The 15,386-nt window shown below is 38.2% G+C and overlaps 1 protein-coding gene across 1 annotated transcript in view; it reads right to left on the reverse strand.

The window, feature by feature from the left end:
* Window positions 1-1,167: 1,167 nt before the first annotated feature.
* The window catches only part of sf3b3 (splicing factor 3b, subunit 3), a 36,425-nt gene continuing 22,206 nt past the window's right edge, over window positions 1,168-15,386 (reverse strand). Inside the window, exons 15-27 of the mRNA XM_053623025.1 lie at window positions 15,168-15,323; window positions 14,642-14,785; window positions 14,311-14,433; window positions 14,053-14,207; window positions 9,926-10,100; window positions 9,428-9,633; window positions 9,090-9,246; window positions 8,664-8,789; window positions 5,073-5,285; window positions 4,194-4,292; window positions 3,503-3,646; window positions 2,982-3,086; window positions 1,168-2,398 (exon numbers count right to left, since the gene is read on the reverse strand). Of these exons, the coding sequence (XP_053479000.1) occupies window positions 2,258-2,398; window positions 2,982-3,086; window positions 3,503-3,646; window positions 4,194-4,292; window positions 5,073-5,285; window positions 8,664-8,789; window positions 9,090-9,246; window positions 9,428-9,633; window positions 9,926-10,100; window positions 14,053-14,207; window positions 14,311-14,433; window positions 14,642-14,785; window positions 15,168-15,323 (1,944 nt within the window). The 3' untranslated portion in view covers window positions 1,168-2,257. The remainder of the gene's footprint in view (window positions 2,399-2,981; window positions 3,087-3,502; window positions 3,647-4,193; window positions 4,293-5,072; window positions 5,286-8,663; window positions 8,790-9,089; window positions 9,247-9,427; window positions 9,634-9,925; window positions 10,101-14,052; window positions 14,208-14,310; window positions 14,434-14,641; window positions 14,786-15,167; window positions 15,324-15,386) is intronic.

A 15,386-nucleotide genomic window follows, 5' to 3' on the forward strand; every position in this document is an offset into this window, starting at 1 on the left:
CCAAATTGTTGGGGGTGGTCCAACTCCTCCAGCTCCAAGGTCCCCAGTCTCATCTCGAGCTCAGATTGACTCCCACCACCCAAAAAAATGCATGTAGGTGGATCTGCTATGTTAAATTGCCTTAGGTATGAATGAGTGTGTGAATGTGTGCACATGGTGCTCTGTTATGGGCTGGTGTCTCATGGAGGGGGGAATTTCCACCTCACACTCAGTATTCCTGGGATAGCCTCCAGATCCACTGTGACCATAACCCAGATTAAAGTGGTTACTAGAGATGAATTAGTGACTAAAACCGTTGTTCACAATAGCTATAAAACAGACACTGGACCCTTAAGCCTGCATGAATTTTAAGGATGAAATCCAAAAGTTTAAAAAAAACAAAACAAAACAAAAAAAAGTACTTCCAAACACAATACTCAATGTTACACGGCTTTAGTTTTTTTGGACCATACAGAAAAGCTACACTAATGTAAGAGAGTTAATACACAGAGTTAAGTGTATTAACTCTCTTACATTCTTAAAGGGTAAACTCCACCCACCCTCTGACCACTGTAATAGCACCAGTTTGTGACTCTCACACCATACTATTTAGAGACACCTCTTATAATTACATGAGCACAAAATCAATAGCGGTGAACCAGACATCACTGTAATCCCAAACAAATAGGTAATGGGAATGTTACACACATTCTTTTCGTCTTATGATTCACACTTTCACGTGACTTTCTAACATTTATTTTCACATGATAAATGTTCACATGATAGGACATGTGGTTTTGTCTAACATAATCAGAAATTAGATACAGATCATGTGAAATGGACCTTCACCTTCACATTATTTTCACATGGGATAACACTCATATTACATAACTATAAATGTGATCATGTCAAGTGCATGTGATGATTGTAAAGGATTTTTTTCAAGCCATTGGGGGGTGGGGACCTAAAAACAAACAAAAATCCAATATACACCTGTGCATAGGCCAAAAATAAGTTCCAGAATCTGCCAACCCAATACAATTTTCTCTGGCATACGTAGCCTTTACATTTTGGATATATTTCACTAAAATGATGGACAAATCCAAAGGGTTAAGCTTTGAAAAAAATTCTAATCCTACCAATAACCTCATACAAGTCGCCAGGTTTACACCCTCAGTCAAAACTGACTGGCACTACAGGGCTGAACACCACACAGGATCCAAAACAAATACTGACTGGGAAAAAAAATATCGAGTTTAAACTAGATTTTTTTTTTTGCCCATTCAAAAATCCACAAATGTGTTTTTCTTAAAACAAAGTTTACAGACAAAGCTTCTTTACAACTCTAATATATACAAACATTCCTGAGGCCTTACTAGACAAACTTTCACAGATGGATCATTTTATAGAATTACTGGGACTGCAGGCCACAAGCAACAGACTTTAAGTAGTCTGACTGGCTGGGGAAATAAAGGTTTCCACACTTTACACTGGTAGCTTAACAATATTGTGAGGAAAGCATCACCAGAACACAAGACACGAGAGAAAAGAGCAATTCAGGTTGGAGGGGTTGCACTGAGGAATCCTGTAACTGATCACACAGGTAAGACATGTGCAAAGGGACAGTATTCTTTACATGACCCATTTTCTACCCAAAGCCCAACAAAGGTGCCAAAGATCAAAACTGACTGAACACCAAATTGAATAAAAAAAAAACATTTATTTACAAAATTCTGACATCAATTTTACAAATAGTATTTCATTTGGTACAGTCTTAAAAAGAAGTGTGGGTAATGGGTTCAATATGGGCAACAGGCCCAAGTGGGGGGGGGGGGAATTACAACCACAAAAACCCCACTGTTCCTCTGTAAAGACAGCTAGTTTTTTTTGCAAATTCCACCATCATTTGGAACAATGACATGCAAAACGATACTATTTTCAACCTCCAAATGAACTAAACTTGTTGCTAAATATGAAATCTTATCAAACAATAAAAATCAGACATCATTTCAAACATTGTGGCAGCAGAAAAAGTATTGTCCAACATGTTCACCTCCTTAGTCTTAACTCTGTTCAAGCCACAACTTAGTCCATGGAATTGAAATCTTCAGCTACACTGCTCAAGGGACATCTCATCTCTCTAATGGGTCCTGTCTCCAACAGTTTTTGGTGCACTCATCCACAATACTGTACTTATATTTATGGCAGAAAACTTGTGGCTGCCCTGAAAAAGTGTGTTTGAAAAAAGGTAATTTGGAGAATAACCTCAACTAGGCTTTTAAAAGGCATAACGTGTGCGGATGTCTTCCAGTTTCTTAGACACTTCTGGTGGTGTGCGGTCCAACTCTTCAGCAACACTTTTCTGCTTGTGGGGATCCATGGAGTTAAACTGCTCACAGAGATCTCCATCAATTACATTCTGCAACACAAACCAGCAACATATACATATAAAATGCAATTTAATGCACCTTTCAGAAATTTTAATATTTCCTGTTAGATGTAGAACATGACTCAAAGGCCGTCAAGGGCACGTGTGTGTTTGCTCATAAATTTCCTTGTTGGGTCTCGATTTAATTAATCTATTTGTAGTAATACTACAGTTCTGCTTTCATTCAAGACAACTGCATTAACAGTGTTGCTCCATTTGTCGTGAGACAGCATTCCTAAACCTACTTAAACTATCTAAACAAATGTTCACTCATTGCAATTACACTGGCAAAACTGCCTCAGGTAAAACATGCCTGTGTCTCAAGACACAAGCTCCCTTTCACTTTTCCCCCTCAGGCAAAATATTACCATACAGTTATAGAGCTTTTAAGAATAAGTATTACTGTAAGCTGTTGGCATGTTTTCTGATAATGCATTATTGTTTATATGTATATAACCACTACAGACATTACTGTATCCTTTATCATTTAATCGTACTAAGAAATTGCAACACTTGTTAAAAGCGGCTTGCGAAACACTGAATGACTGAGAGGCTTTCCTGTACGTGTACTAACCTTCACAGGGAAATAATAGGAGCGGAAGCTAAGATGGTCTCGGCCACAAAGTGGAGGAAACTCTGAGCGCATGTGCATTTCTAAGTGCTGGAAGAAGTCATGATCCTGAGGGCACAGAAAACAATATTAATGTGAATGGGGTTTATTTGCATGCAAAAAAACACAAATATACATAAAATTTATTAATTATTTTTTTTTTAGTTAACATTGTGTGCAGATCATTGCCAAATTCTAGCCAAAAGTTAATTAAAAAAATACATTTTGTGCATTTTTTTTTTTTTTTTTTACTGCTAGGGAACAAAGAAAAACAGACTTTTTTGTGCCTCATTTAACAAATGAATTTCCACCATGACCCTGCAGCTCCTTTTTTCCTTTGAAATAAGAAGCACAAGAGCACTGAACTGCACACACTGTTCGGACACAGTACCTAGCTGTCACTGAGAAAAGGGACAAACGGCCTAGACAGTGCCTTTGACCTTTTTATCAGATGCTTTTGGTTTTCAACAGGAATACAGCCATACCTCATGAGAGGTGAAGGGCACAAGGATGCCAATGCCACCTGAGAGAGTGGTGTACACCAGAGACTCTGAGCCTCCAGGGATGAGCGTGGTCTTCTGCAGTGACAGGACTGTTTCTCCTATGTGATAGTTCATAATTACATCAGCCTGGAACATAAATAAACAGCGTAAGAACGCGGTGGTCATCTGGCCAATAACTTCCCTTTACTGTGCATGCAGCGTGAACACTTCACACTCATCAACACACATGCTTCTGATAAATTAAGCACTAATACTCAACCAGTTCATATTAAGGTCATTTGCTAGCATGCACAAGCAAGCTCCTTTTCAATAAGCCAATGTCAACTCACCCTTTCCTCCTCTCACTTGCTTACACACACTCTTGGCATGTGCCTAAATTCCCAACAAGTCATTGGGGCACACTGGGAATTTCCCCCATGTCCACCCAAGCAATTCTAGGACCCTGATTAGATAATAACAGCGTCTGGCATGTGGACAAACGTGGTTTTGGGGTCTTCAGAAACTGACCACAGCACAGACCTAAGCTAACTTCTATGGATGTTTGGGTGTATGTTGAAGTGACCTCAACAACAGCTAGACACAAACACTGACGCAAAAACAGAATCATGGAGGCTGTCTGGTGAAATTTCCCCATGCCTGGATAACAGAGTGCAAGTTTAACAAAGACCAATACCTTTTGGGAGGCTCCATTGAGCAGGCCTCTGTCCCACAATGCTTTGTTCCCTGTGGGGTCCTCATCCACATCATCACTGGTATTTGGTGGTAGACGAACCTAGCAAACAATTGTCATACACAAGGTTAAATCAGTCATTAATGTTTAGAAATGGAACCCAACACTCAGTACGTTTACATGGACAACAATAATTCGGTATTAACCCGATTAAGACAATACTCTAAGAAACTACCATGTAAACAACGATTATTGATGACCTTGATCTGGCTAAAATCATACTCAAAGTAAATACAAATGGAATTAAGACATGTACAGTATTCCTATTTTAGTCACGTTATAGACACGTACACACCTTAATCACACGATTGACGTTGTGTGGGAGATTTTGCCAAAATTTTGCGACAGGACACGTACACACATGGCAGAGCTTAACCGTTTGACGGCAAACAATAGAGCATGGCTGCGTCCGAAACCGCATACTTACCTGCTATATAGTAGGTGAAATGCATGTATTTTGGTAAGTACGCGGTTTCAGACGCAGCACACGGCTTCAAGCAGTCTTCTATTTGCACATATAACATGACAAATAATTAACTGCACTAGAAGCCTTCGTAAAAGTAAAAATGAAACACCCAAAACTGTATACGGTACCATAACGAAGACGAACTGTATATCGATACGTGAAGTTCTGGAGCGAACGTTAGACAGCGTGGCTTCGGGACGTAATGACGTGCCGTTAATCGATCTATGTTCTATAACATTAATCACAATATTGTCTTATTCAGAATAAGGTCAATAATTAAGATTATTGCTGTCCATGTAAAAGTACTGACTAAGATTATGTAGCTAAACTGAACGGATAATGGATACGGCACTCACAATACTAATATTCCCAAACTTGTCAGCTGCAGCCATGGTGTCATAGTCGAGCAGACAGGCGGTGGTAACCCAGCGTGGGTTTGTGTCATCAGCAAAGATGATGAGCTGGTTTTCATTGCGCTTGTAGCGCACCCAGAATAGACTTTCTTGGATGTCTGACACAATCACACGCTGGCCAATGGTGTGGATGCCCGTCACCAGGTTAGGAACATGCTTCAAGAATATACAAAAGACAACTGCAGTTTAACACAACATGTAACAGCCTACAAGATAAGTAGGTGCAAAGAAAGCCTTTGACTTTCCTCAGAATAGCTAGTGGAAAATAAAGCACACATGAAAGACAGTTATAATATTTACAAATGTCAGAGGCTCGATCCGCGTGATGGTACATGCAAGTCTCTCACAAGAAAATAAAGGTTCTACCATTATTCAAAAACATCTTTTATCCAGTAACTAATGTACAGACATAGATTATTTAAATACACCCTTGAGTTCTGATAATGCATACACATACAGCTGCTGCACACCACACCAACACCTGGGCAAATATACATAGGTTCTACTTCTTAATAAGAGAAGGGCAAAACAGCACAGGATGGTTTCTCTGGAGGTGAACCAGTGTGTAGTGCACATTTCTCAAACGCTGGTGATGCTGAGACGACTAGTCATCATCACCAGAATACAGAAGATTAAGAGTAAGGATGGTTAATAGTGTTGGAAGGGGGATGTTCTAAGTGCTGAAAAAGGTGCCTAATTACCGATGCCTAATTATGGTTAACTAAAAGGTTACATTCGAACGACTACATACAAACAAATCATTCCATTGCTTAGAAACAAGCAAACATTTACTAATGCAAAAATAAAACTTCTGGTCTCTTCAAGTTCACAGGACTTCATATGTAAAAGTTTATTTTGGCTAGAAATTTTTATTTTCCATTTTAATATATCACTAGAATTACATTGAAGACCTTCACCTTTATGGTGAAACAAATACTGCTAGATTCTATCACATTAATTTTACTCCTACACATGAGCGGTACAAGGGGAAATAACACGCATAAATATAGCTACAAGCAGTGACTGGCAGGTCCAAGCATGAAAGGTGCGAAGACAGTGCCATCACCGTTTTTACATGTTAAAGGCATAAGGAACAGAACATTATACTCATCTTGAATATCATCTTTGCATGAGGCATTTTGGAATTATTAAAGAAGTCTTTCTGATTAAAAAGTGTCATACATTAATTGTGTTGCCAATGCATTTCCATTTAAACATATACCCAATAACAGAAATTGTGGATTTTCAATGATGTGAGGCTGCAGTTACAATATTGAAGTGTGAGTGTAATGAATTCCTGCTAACGTTATGATTCTTTTTGGAGGAGAAAGTAAAAGACTGGTTATTTAAGTCAGTGGTTTTTCAATCCTGTTCCGGGGGGGACACAGCACTGTACATTTTGTATGTCTCTCATATCTGACACACTCAGATCAGTTCATGAATGGTGCTAATCCTAACGAGCTGATTATTTGAATCAGGTGTGTTAAATAAAGGAGCCATGTGAAATGTGCAGAGCAATGGGTTCCCAGGACCAGGATTGAAAACCACTGGTTTAAATCTCATTCTATTGCCAGTTGTTGCCACTACGACTGTGTGTCTATGTGTATGGGTGGGTGGATGTTAATTACACTGCATTCGAATGGAACATACATGTGAACACTCAGCCACATCCTATGACACAAAGGGGAATTACACACCACCACCTTTTTGGACTGTATCATGGGTTAATTGAACACACTGCCATAAAAAAAAAAAAACTATTCAAAATAGCAACATTTCTTCTTGCAGATGAACATGACAGATGTGTTGACATCAAGCTGACAAAATGTGATTGTCGAGCTATAAGCACCACTTATAGTGCCAAGTGGTGGTGTTCTCACAATGACTCACTAACCCAGCTGTATACATCACCCTGATTTAACATACATAGTAAGGATGAGATGAAACTTCTAGGAGAATTGAAATTTTTGCTTCATAAGCCTCACCGCCTATTGTCCAATTAGTGGCACCATGACAAATATTTCCCATAATTTAACATACATGTGAACTACTACACACGGTGGAATTATGGCACGTTTGTTTGGCATGAGATTAATTGATCACACTACCATGGCAATACAGTTTAAACAATCAAAAATTCCTTTGAAATTTAACACCACAGATATGTTGATAACATGCTGTCCAAATTTTGGATGAATCTGATGAGGGGTATTTAAAAGATTAGTTTAAAAGCCTCATGTCCTGTTTCCAACTGGTGGCGCTATGACAATGAATTATTATTGGCATGTGCACATGATTATACCTCATCACTGAACATTTATGAGAATTTTGGGCCACATCACACCATGCACAGAGGAATTATGCCACACTTCCTGTTTGTGTATCATGACATGTTTGACTTAATCACCACAGCAACACTGTTGCAAACACCAAAAACCCCTTTGCAATTTAATATCATTGATATCTTGATGCTAAATGTGGTATGAAATGAATGAATCTTGTAGGAGGACTACATAAGTTTGGTAACTGTAAAAACAAATTCCAAAACAGGTGACTTCCTGTTGGGTGGAGTTAATGAGTGCAATTGTGAAATTTGTTGGTGTTAAATAAAAGACACAAATGCCAACAAATTGTGTATTATGTTGTTGAAACTGGATGCCCACAATTGAGAGAAATGTCACAGGGTACTAGAGAGTCCCTGGGCCACACCCAAGTCTAATCTTTTGCCAGAAAATGATGGCATTTCACCATGTGAAAACCTGTGTATTAAGTTTTTGAACATGCTAAACACCTCAAAAAATAAAAACATAAATAAGTAAACGAATAATTATTACTTAAAACAATAATTCCACCACCTCTATACATCATATTGAAATTAAAGAAAGTATGGATATTGAATCATGTTTTATTACACAAACTTTAAGTCACAAATGGTAAAAGATTTTTTGCCAACATTGTCAGCATTTAGTTTTCTTAACACTCACTCACAGCTTTCTTAACAGTGCAATGGCTATACACCTAACTGGTTATTTTATTTTACATTATATTTACTTGTTATTTAGTGTGTAAATATGAATTGATGGCACTAGCAATTACATGACAGCTTTGGACTGAATAATTGGTACTGTATTGGAGTTTGGTCAATGCTGTGGGTGTTTCAATACATAACTGTGGGTTCTCAAAGTCCTGGTACAGCTCCAGTCTCCGACTATAAAATGACCCCTTATTTGTGTAGACTCTTTAGTCTGCAAGGTCCTGACCCCAGATGCTGTAACTACTAGGATTGGAGTTCCCAGCAAAACGCAGATCACAAGATTTTAAATAAAGATTATACTTCTCTTTCTGGAAGGACTTACATTCTTTGGCAAACAAATAATTAGACTTATTTAATGACGCAAAGTGATTTAAAAATCACAAAGCAAAGTGATTGTACACTGTATAAACATTCATTTGTATGTGTTCTCGATCACTGCTGAGCTCTCATTTCCTTCAAAATACACAATCCAGTGTAAGGGCCTCTATTTGCCTGCTTACCTTGTTCTCACACTTGCGGAGCAGCTTCTTTTTGCCAAGGTCATAGATGCGCAGCAGTTTGCCCACCCCCACCAACACTCTGCCCTGGAAGGGGGCGATGGCCAGGGGCACATCCTCCACTGGGGTCTGCCAGCACAGCATGTTAAAATTAGCTCATTCTGGTAGTACAAACTCAATGAACAATCATTATCATGTGAAGGTATAAAAAATAAAAAAGGCTATAACATTGCTTTGGAAGAACAGTGATTAGGTAAGAACACAAACACAAAGGTTTCTTTTAGCTCACAGATGTCCGTCAGTCCAATAATGGTTATATGACCTTGTATGTGAAGAAAGATTTGTAGGGTATTTCATTCTTCACCCACAAACTCACAGATGGGCCTGAATAGTAGTCAGTTTTGTAGAGTTATTTCCCCTTGAACTCACCTTGTGTACAAACTCCAGCTTTTCACCACCTCCAACCAGGCGGTAGGTATAAATGTAGCCACCGCCCACTGAGCGTGGGTTAAGGATCATGTCTCTTGCCACACCCACCAACACATACCAGTCATCACCTCCATTAGCAAAGCGACAAACAGCCACACTGAAGACAGAGAGAGAGAAAGAGGGAGAGGGATATTGCAATGCACAGAACTAGTGTCAAAACCATTCAAATATTCAAGAATGTATTCCTCTCAATCCATTTCATTCCACCGATTACTCCAAATACACGGTCAGCTCTTTCCCCCATTGCACGTACGTTCCCAACATTTCCCATGGATTACCTAAAGGCTGCTTCATTCTGCTCCAGCTGAACCAAGTCCAGGGTGTTGCCCTGGATGGGGTTGATCAGGCGCACCAGTGAGGCCCACTGTCCTGAGCCAGCCTTTGGGGCACCAAAGATGGCTTCTGGAAGGTTCTCGTTCAAAAAGGCAGCAGCCATTTCTGCAGCCAGCTCCCTCTCATCCTCTCCGGCAGCCTCCACCATTTCCTACAAACAGAAAAACAGCACTCAGGAATTTCCAGTGTTTGTTTTGGCTGTGATCCAGGCAGTGATCTTTGAGCATACTGTGTGTGGTTCTTGGCTTATAACACACTCAGCATGCATAATTAGTCACTGAACCAATGAGAAGACAGACTATCAACAAACACAAACAACTTAAAATACAGAGAACTTTGATTTAGCTAATGCTTCCCTACCAAATGTAAAGCCATCATTGAGAGAATCAGAGCAAGTCAACTCAAAGCTGAAATGTCAATCCCATCACACACTGTGCCCTCACCTCTGCCATCTGCTGCTTGCGCTGGGCCTTGGTGGCTTCAGTATAAGCATTGTGGTCAGTTTCAATGAGGACCAAGTTGTTGGTCTCTGGGTGAATGACAAATCTGCGTGGTGTATACTGGAGCGGGAAAGCTACCTGATTAAAAACAGCACCCAGCTTCTCCAGAGCCAGAATTCTGTCAGAGGAGGGGGGAAAGCAAAAGTGAAAGTAGACTTTATTAACAATCAATATGTCAGCAATGTTTAGAACACCAAGTGCAACCCAAATACCCTTTAAAGATAGAGATCTGAATTATATATCAAAATGATATTTAAATACATACTTCAGTAAGTCTAATGGTAAACATGCACTAGAAAATTTCAGTATAATACACAAGTGTAAAGAGACACATGTTCAGGAAAAAATAGAGAATTTATATAAACAAACCTGCTTCATTTAATATTTAGTTGGACAACCCATGTTAATATTTTCCACAGTGGGGAGGGGGGGACTGACTCAAACAGAAACAACTCGGGCAAAGAGCAGTTATGCCAAGGTAGAAAACAGACTGTCAGTTAAATCTTAGGCAAATTATTAGATTAACCCTCCTGTTGGGGAAAAAAAGTTCCATCCATTATGTTATGGGTCAGAATGACTTCCACATTTTAAATACACACAAAAACAGCAAAGAACAGTTTTAAAACAGTAAACCTTTGTCCGAGACAAGGTATAAAAAGAGATATTTGCATACAAGATCATGATCTTAAATGAGGAAAGTCAAAAAAAAATTCAGAGAAAGAGAGATTAACCAGTATTTCAGACATTTCAAATGTGGAAATGGGTCAAATTGACCCATAACATAATAGGAGGGTTAACTTAGATATTAGTCAGAAGTAAATGCCATGCATTTTCTGACTGATAGCAGCCTAGGTTGGATTTTAGATGGTGGTTACTGGTTCACAAAGTAGGCTTAATTATTAGTCCAACATTTTCTGTTTTTTTTTTTAAAATCACATGCATGTATTATTCAGGCAAAAATACGGGAGTGGAAAATACCTGAATAAATATACTTCGTAAGTATAATTTTGGCATAGTCACGCTTGAATATAATAGAAATTGAATGCTTGTACTCTTAATCACATTTTTATTTATACTTTCAAAGTACTTTACAAGCCGCAAAGGTCTGTTCTATTATCTAGCCAATGACTATGCATTATCAATTGAACAGGCTCAGTTTAGCATTCAATCAAGTTAATCAAAGTACCAAAAAAAAAAAAAAAAAAAAAAAAAGAATTGTGCAGATTTCTCTGCGGTAACGTTCTCATGCTACACAATGTAGGTAATACTATAAGTATCCATATGCGTCTGAAGGCGTGGGGCGATACACTAAAGCCACAACAGACGTATCCTAATACAGGCTTCATGAAACGATATTGACATGAGACAATAGTGTCACACATAAAACATTACATTTTAGAACATTTATTTTGTAGTGACAAGTCGAACCACTGCAATATCCACACACTGTATTGTAAGAAAAGTAGATCAGGTGACATAAGGTGTTACTTCACTCTATTATTAACATGTTATTTTAATCTTTTTCAGTGTTATAAATAAATTTCTAGTTATTAAGATGGATAGTTGTTAGGCAGAAGATTATGTCAAAAATGATTAGGCTAAATAATAAATTCGTGTCATGACTGTCATAATTCGTGTTAAATGCACAAGAATGTCACTACAGACTACGAAAACAATCATGATTTTATATTTCCTTATACCTTAATTTAATTTCTAGTTATGCCACTGCCAGCACTACACACAATATGGCGATACACCTCAGAGAATCAAAATTAGTCTTGCAGTATTTTGTATCGCGATATCCGAGAAAACTCAATTCTGTCTCATACCTAATGAATAAGCACCCTAGACTACCCCAGTTAACTGTTTTAATATGGTGGAGTAAGACTCATAAAATGAGGTATCTCTTTTGCCTCATTAGAACACGTGAACTCCATCTCATTTCAAAAAGCATGTTGAGGTAAGTTTTGTTAATTTGGTAACATTATCTGGCTATATTTAAACACATTAGCCCATTTTCTTCGCTAATGCTAGATTACACTAGCATCGATTACAGTACCTAAGAAATTTGCAAGTCAGCAAGTTAAATTCCACATAGTAGTAAATATTGGTTATCTACAGGATATTTTACTACCGACTGATCGATTATCAACCTACGTAACAGTCATGCACATAACCAGCAAACCTACAGAGATTGGTGATTTCAGGCAAAACAGCATAGTTGCTTTAAAAGGAAGATCATTAACAGATTTAGATCTGTGTAATAAAAGTAAAAGCTAGTTTCCCTGGAAACATTACATTAATTTACATTTTAATACTTTAGCAAATTTTAACAGAACAACCTTTGACTTTCACTCGAGTAAATTTTTGACCAGATTTTAATCTTTAAACCACTTTTAACAAAGTAAAATTTTGATAAGTACACATACTTTCATGAAAGGATAATATCTCAGTACTCTCTTGAAAAAAGTGGCAGGTTAGTAAAGATACACAAGAAAAGAAGAATGTGTAGTGTGGGAATATTTTTAAGTTTACGCACAAAAAAAAAAATCTACATGCTAGATTCTAATGATGTGCTGTGGGTGCTAAAATTAATCGGAAAAACCCCGCCAACTTAAACAAGCACCTTCGTGCCGTCACCCACACGTTTATCAAAAGAACTTGAAACTAAAACATGAAAGCGTAAAAACCAATGGTATTAACAGAAACAAACCATAATTTTAGTGCATGCACAGGTCACACTGTAGCTCAAAGTTATATGATTTGATTTTCAGATATTAAAAAATAAATAAATATGTGAATATAGAAATATAGGAGAGAGTTTGTAACTTTATTAAATACTGCTCATAGCAGCAGTAATGAACTGTATTCAATAACACTCTTCATATCTTAAAAATGGTCACCAATATAACCCGTGCTTTCACCCTGCAAATCTAACTCACTGCTGCAATGATGCACTGAGCCAAATGTTCACGTTTAGTCAGTGTCCTATGACATATAGCCAAGCTTGTAGACAGACATGGAAAAATTATTTTGTGCCTGAAGGCATTCCCACTCATTTTGGAAAGGAATTTCCCAATTTCTTTCCCCCACAACCTTCTGTACAAATTACGTAACACGACAGCTGTTGTTCAGGGAATATTGTCATACAATGACTCACATTTAACAACCTGCTTAAAGCCCCAAGTAATGTATAAAAGTACTAACCATTTACCAATGACAGATGCAAGAAATGTATAACCCTAACTGCAATTTAATCATAACTAAATGCTACAAAAAGATACATTTTGTGTGTGCACTTCACTGTTACTCCTCATTATAACAGTGAAGTTACAAATTTCAACGCCACGTTGTTTAGCAAAGCATGCTAAACTTTATGATTCATTTGCATTTTTAAAATATTTCTCATGGGAGTCAGTTTCAGAATGCATCTTTTTGAGACAAAAGTCTATTTATTAAAATATTAATAAGAACATAATTTCTTCATACACTCAGAATAGGGCAATAATGAGATCTTAGTAACTTATTGTGGCATGGTTATTGGTGCCAGACAAAACCGGTGCTGTCACAAAAACCAGACAGTTGAACATTGGAAAAAGACCAGGTGATGTTTTATCAATTTTCAGATGTACAAGTGATCCTGTACCCACAGAAGGATCAGATACCTGGCTGACCTGACTGTAACCCAATGAGATCATATTTCACCCCTATTCTGATGTAATTTTTAACTGAAGATACTGATCTGTATGCCATGTGTCACATGGTGGTACAGCGGTTTTCCTAATAAATTGTGCAATGTCACTTGGGGAGAAACTATTTTAAAATATGAGAAATGCTCACAAAATATGAATAAACTAATTATTTTTCATTTACTTAAAAAAAAAAAAAAAGATATGGTCGTCACATACTTATTGTCAACCTAAAATCTGAAATTAAAATATTTAAAAAGTCAAACTTTTCCTGGAACTTGAGAACCCTGGAAACTACATATTCTCTGCAGATGCTGTACAAGAAGTGTCTGGCGTGGTGATTTTTTTCAGCATATATTTCGCAGAAAGTGTGGGCATTACCTCAAAGTGTTGGTAGAGATGGCCACAATGCCTTCAGGACATTGCTCTGAAGCAAACCCTGAGGCGTACTCCAGGGTTTCATATGAAAGTGGCGTCAGATGGAAACGTGACTGGTATGAGTAGCTCAGCCATGATCGACTGGACATGGCCAACACCTGAAGAGATCAGACAGCATGATAGATATGACAAAACTTCCCTCACAAACATGACGTATAAACAAGAAGCAGCAACTGCTCCGGAATATGTGCGAACACTTACGGCCTCCTGGCCCTGCATTCGCACTCTGAAAAGCTTCACTGGTCGAGAGCCCAGGTAGCGTGTGCGAGTGTCAGACAGGTCTCCAGTCACTGGGTCCAGCACAGTGCGGAGTAACACACCGTTCTGATACACACACACACACACACACACACACACACACACACACAAGGTAAGATATTCAATACAGATCATAACAGAGACAGATAGTGACACCAAAAAATAAATAAATAAATAAGGAGGTTCTTTAGATTAATCAGGGTGGGAATTTTTTTTTTTTTTTTAAATCAGTGCTGTATGTGATGATAGAGAGCAAAACAAAAAGACTCATTACCTGCAAGCCAATGTTGAGGTAGAGGAAGCCGATGGTACCTTTCTCTCCCAACTCATCTTGTTTCTCCACACCTCCCATCTCCACTATACATAGAGATTCTGGCTGTGCAGGCAGAGCCTGCATACTCAGTGGCTGTAGACAATCCTATACACCAGACAGACCAGGGAAGGCAAGTTAAAAATATTTGGCTTCCTAATTTAAGATGAGTGAACTCGATTAATTGACTAACAACAGCTTTTTACTGACATGCAACAAAACAACACCTCCCTATTTATGTGTTTTAACTGTCAAACCAATTGCAGTGCAATCCTGTCTTTTTTGTCTGTTATTGCAGACAAGAGCTTCACATGAGGGTACACAGTCAAAGCTAAAGAACACTAGACGACCTATGACTATGTAATTAACATGATTAGTATGTGTTTTTAAAATAAATAAATAAATAAATAAATAAATGAAAAAGGTAGTCCAGCACAGTAATGGATAATGGTCCTGAACATAAAGCAGGTAAAGGAGACAAACAGCATACCAAGGGGTCTAGTGAGATAATCCGCACAGTGTTATCCACCAAGCCCACAGCCAGGAACCGTGAGCGCTGCTCACCCGGGGGAACGTTCGCAAGGCTCATGCACACCACATCCGCAGACATCTCCTTTCTCTCAGTGTACTCATTCAGCTGACCTGACTGCAAAGTGAAAGAGTTCAATTATCAGTGCGAGGTAAGAAATGTGACAGTAACAAACAGAAA

This window comes from Ictalurus furcatus, chromosome 4, assembly GCF_023375685.1.
Source record: "Ictalurus furcatus strain D&B chromosome 4, Billie_1.0, whole genome shotgun sequence".
In the NCBI taxonomy this organism is placed as follows: Eukaryota; Metazoa; Chordata; class Actinopteri; order Siluriformes; family Ictaluridae; genus Ictalurus; species Ictalurus furcatus.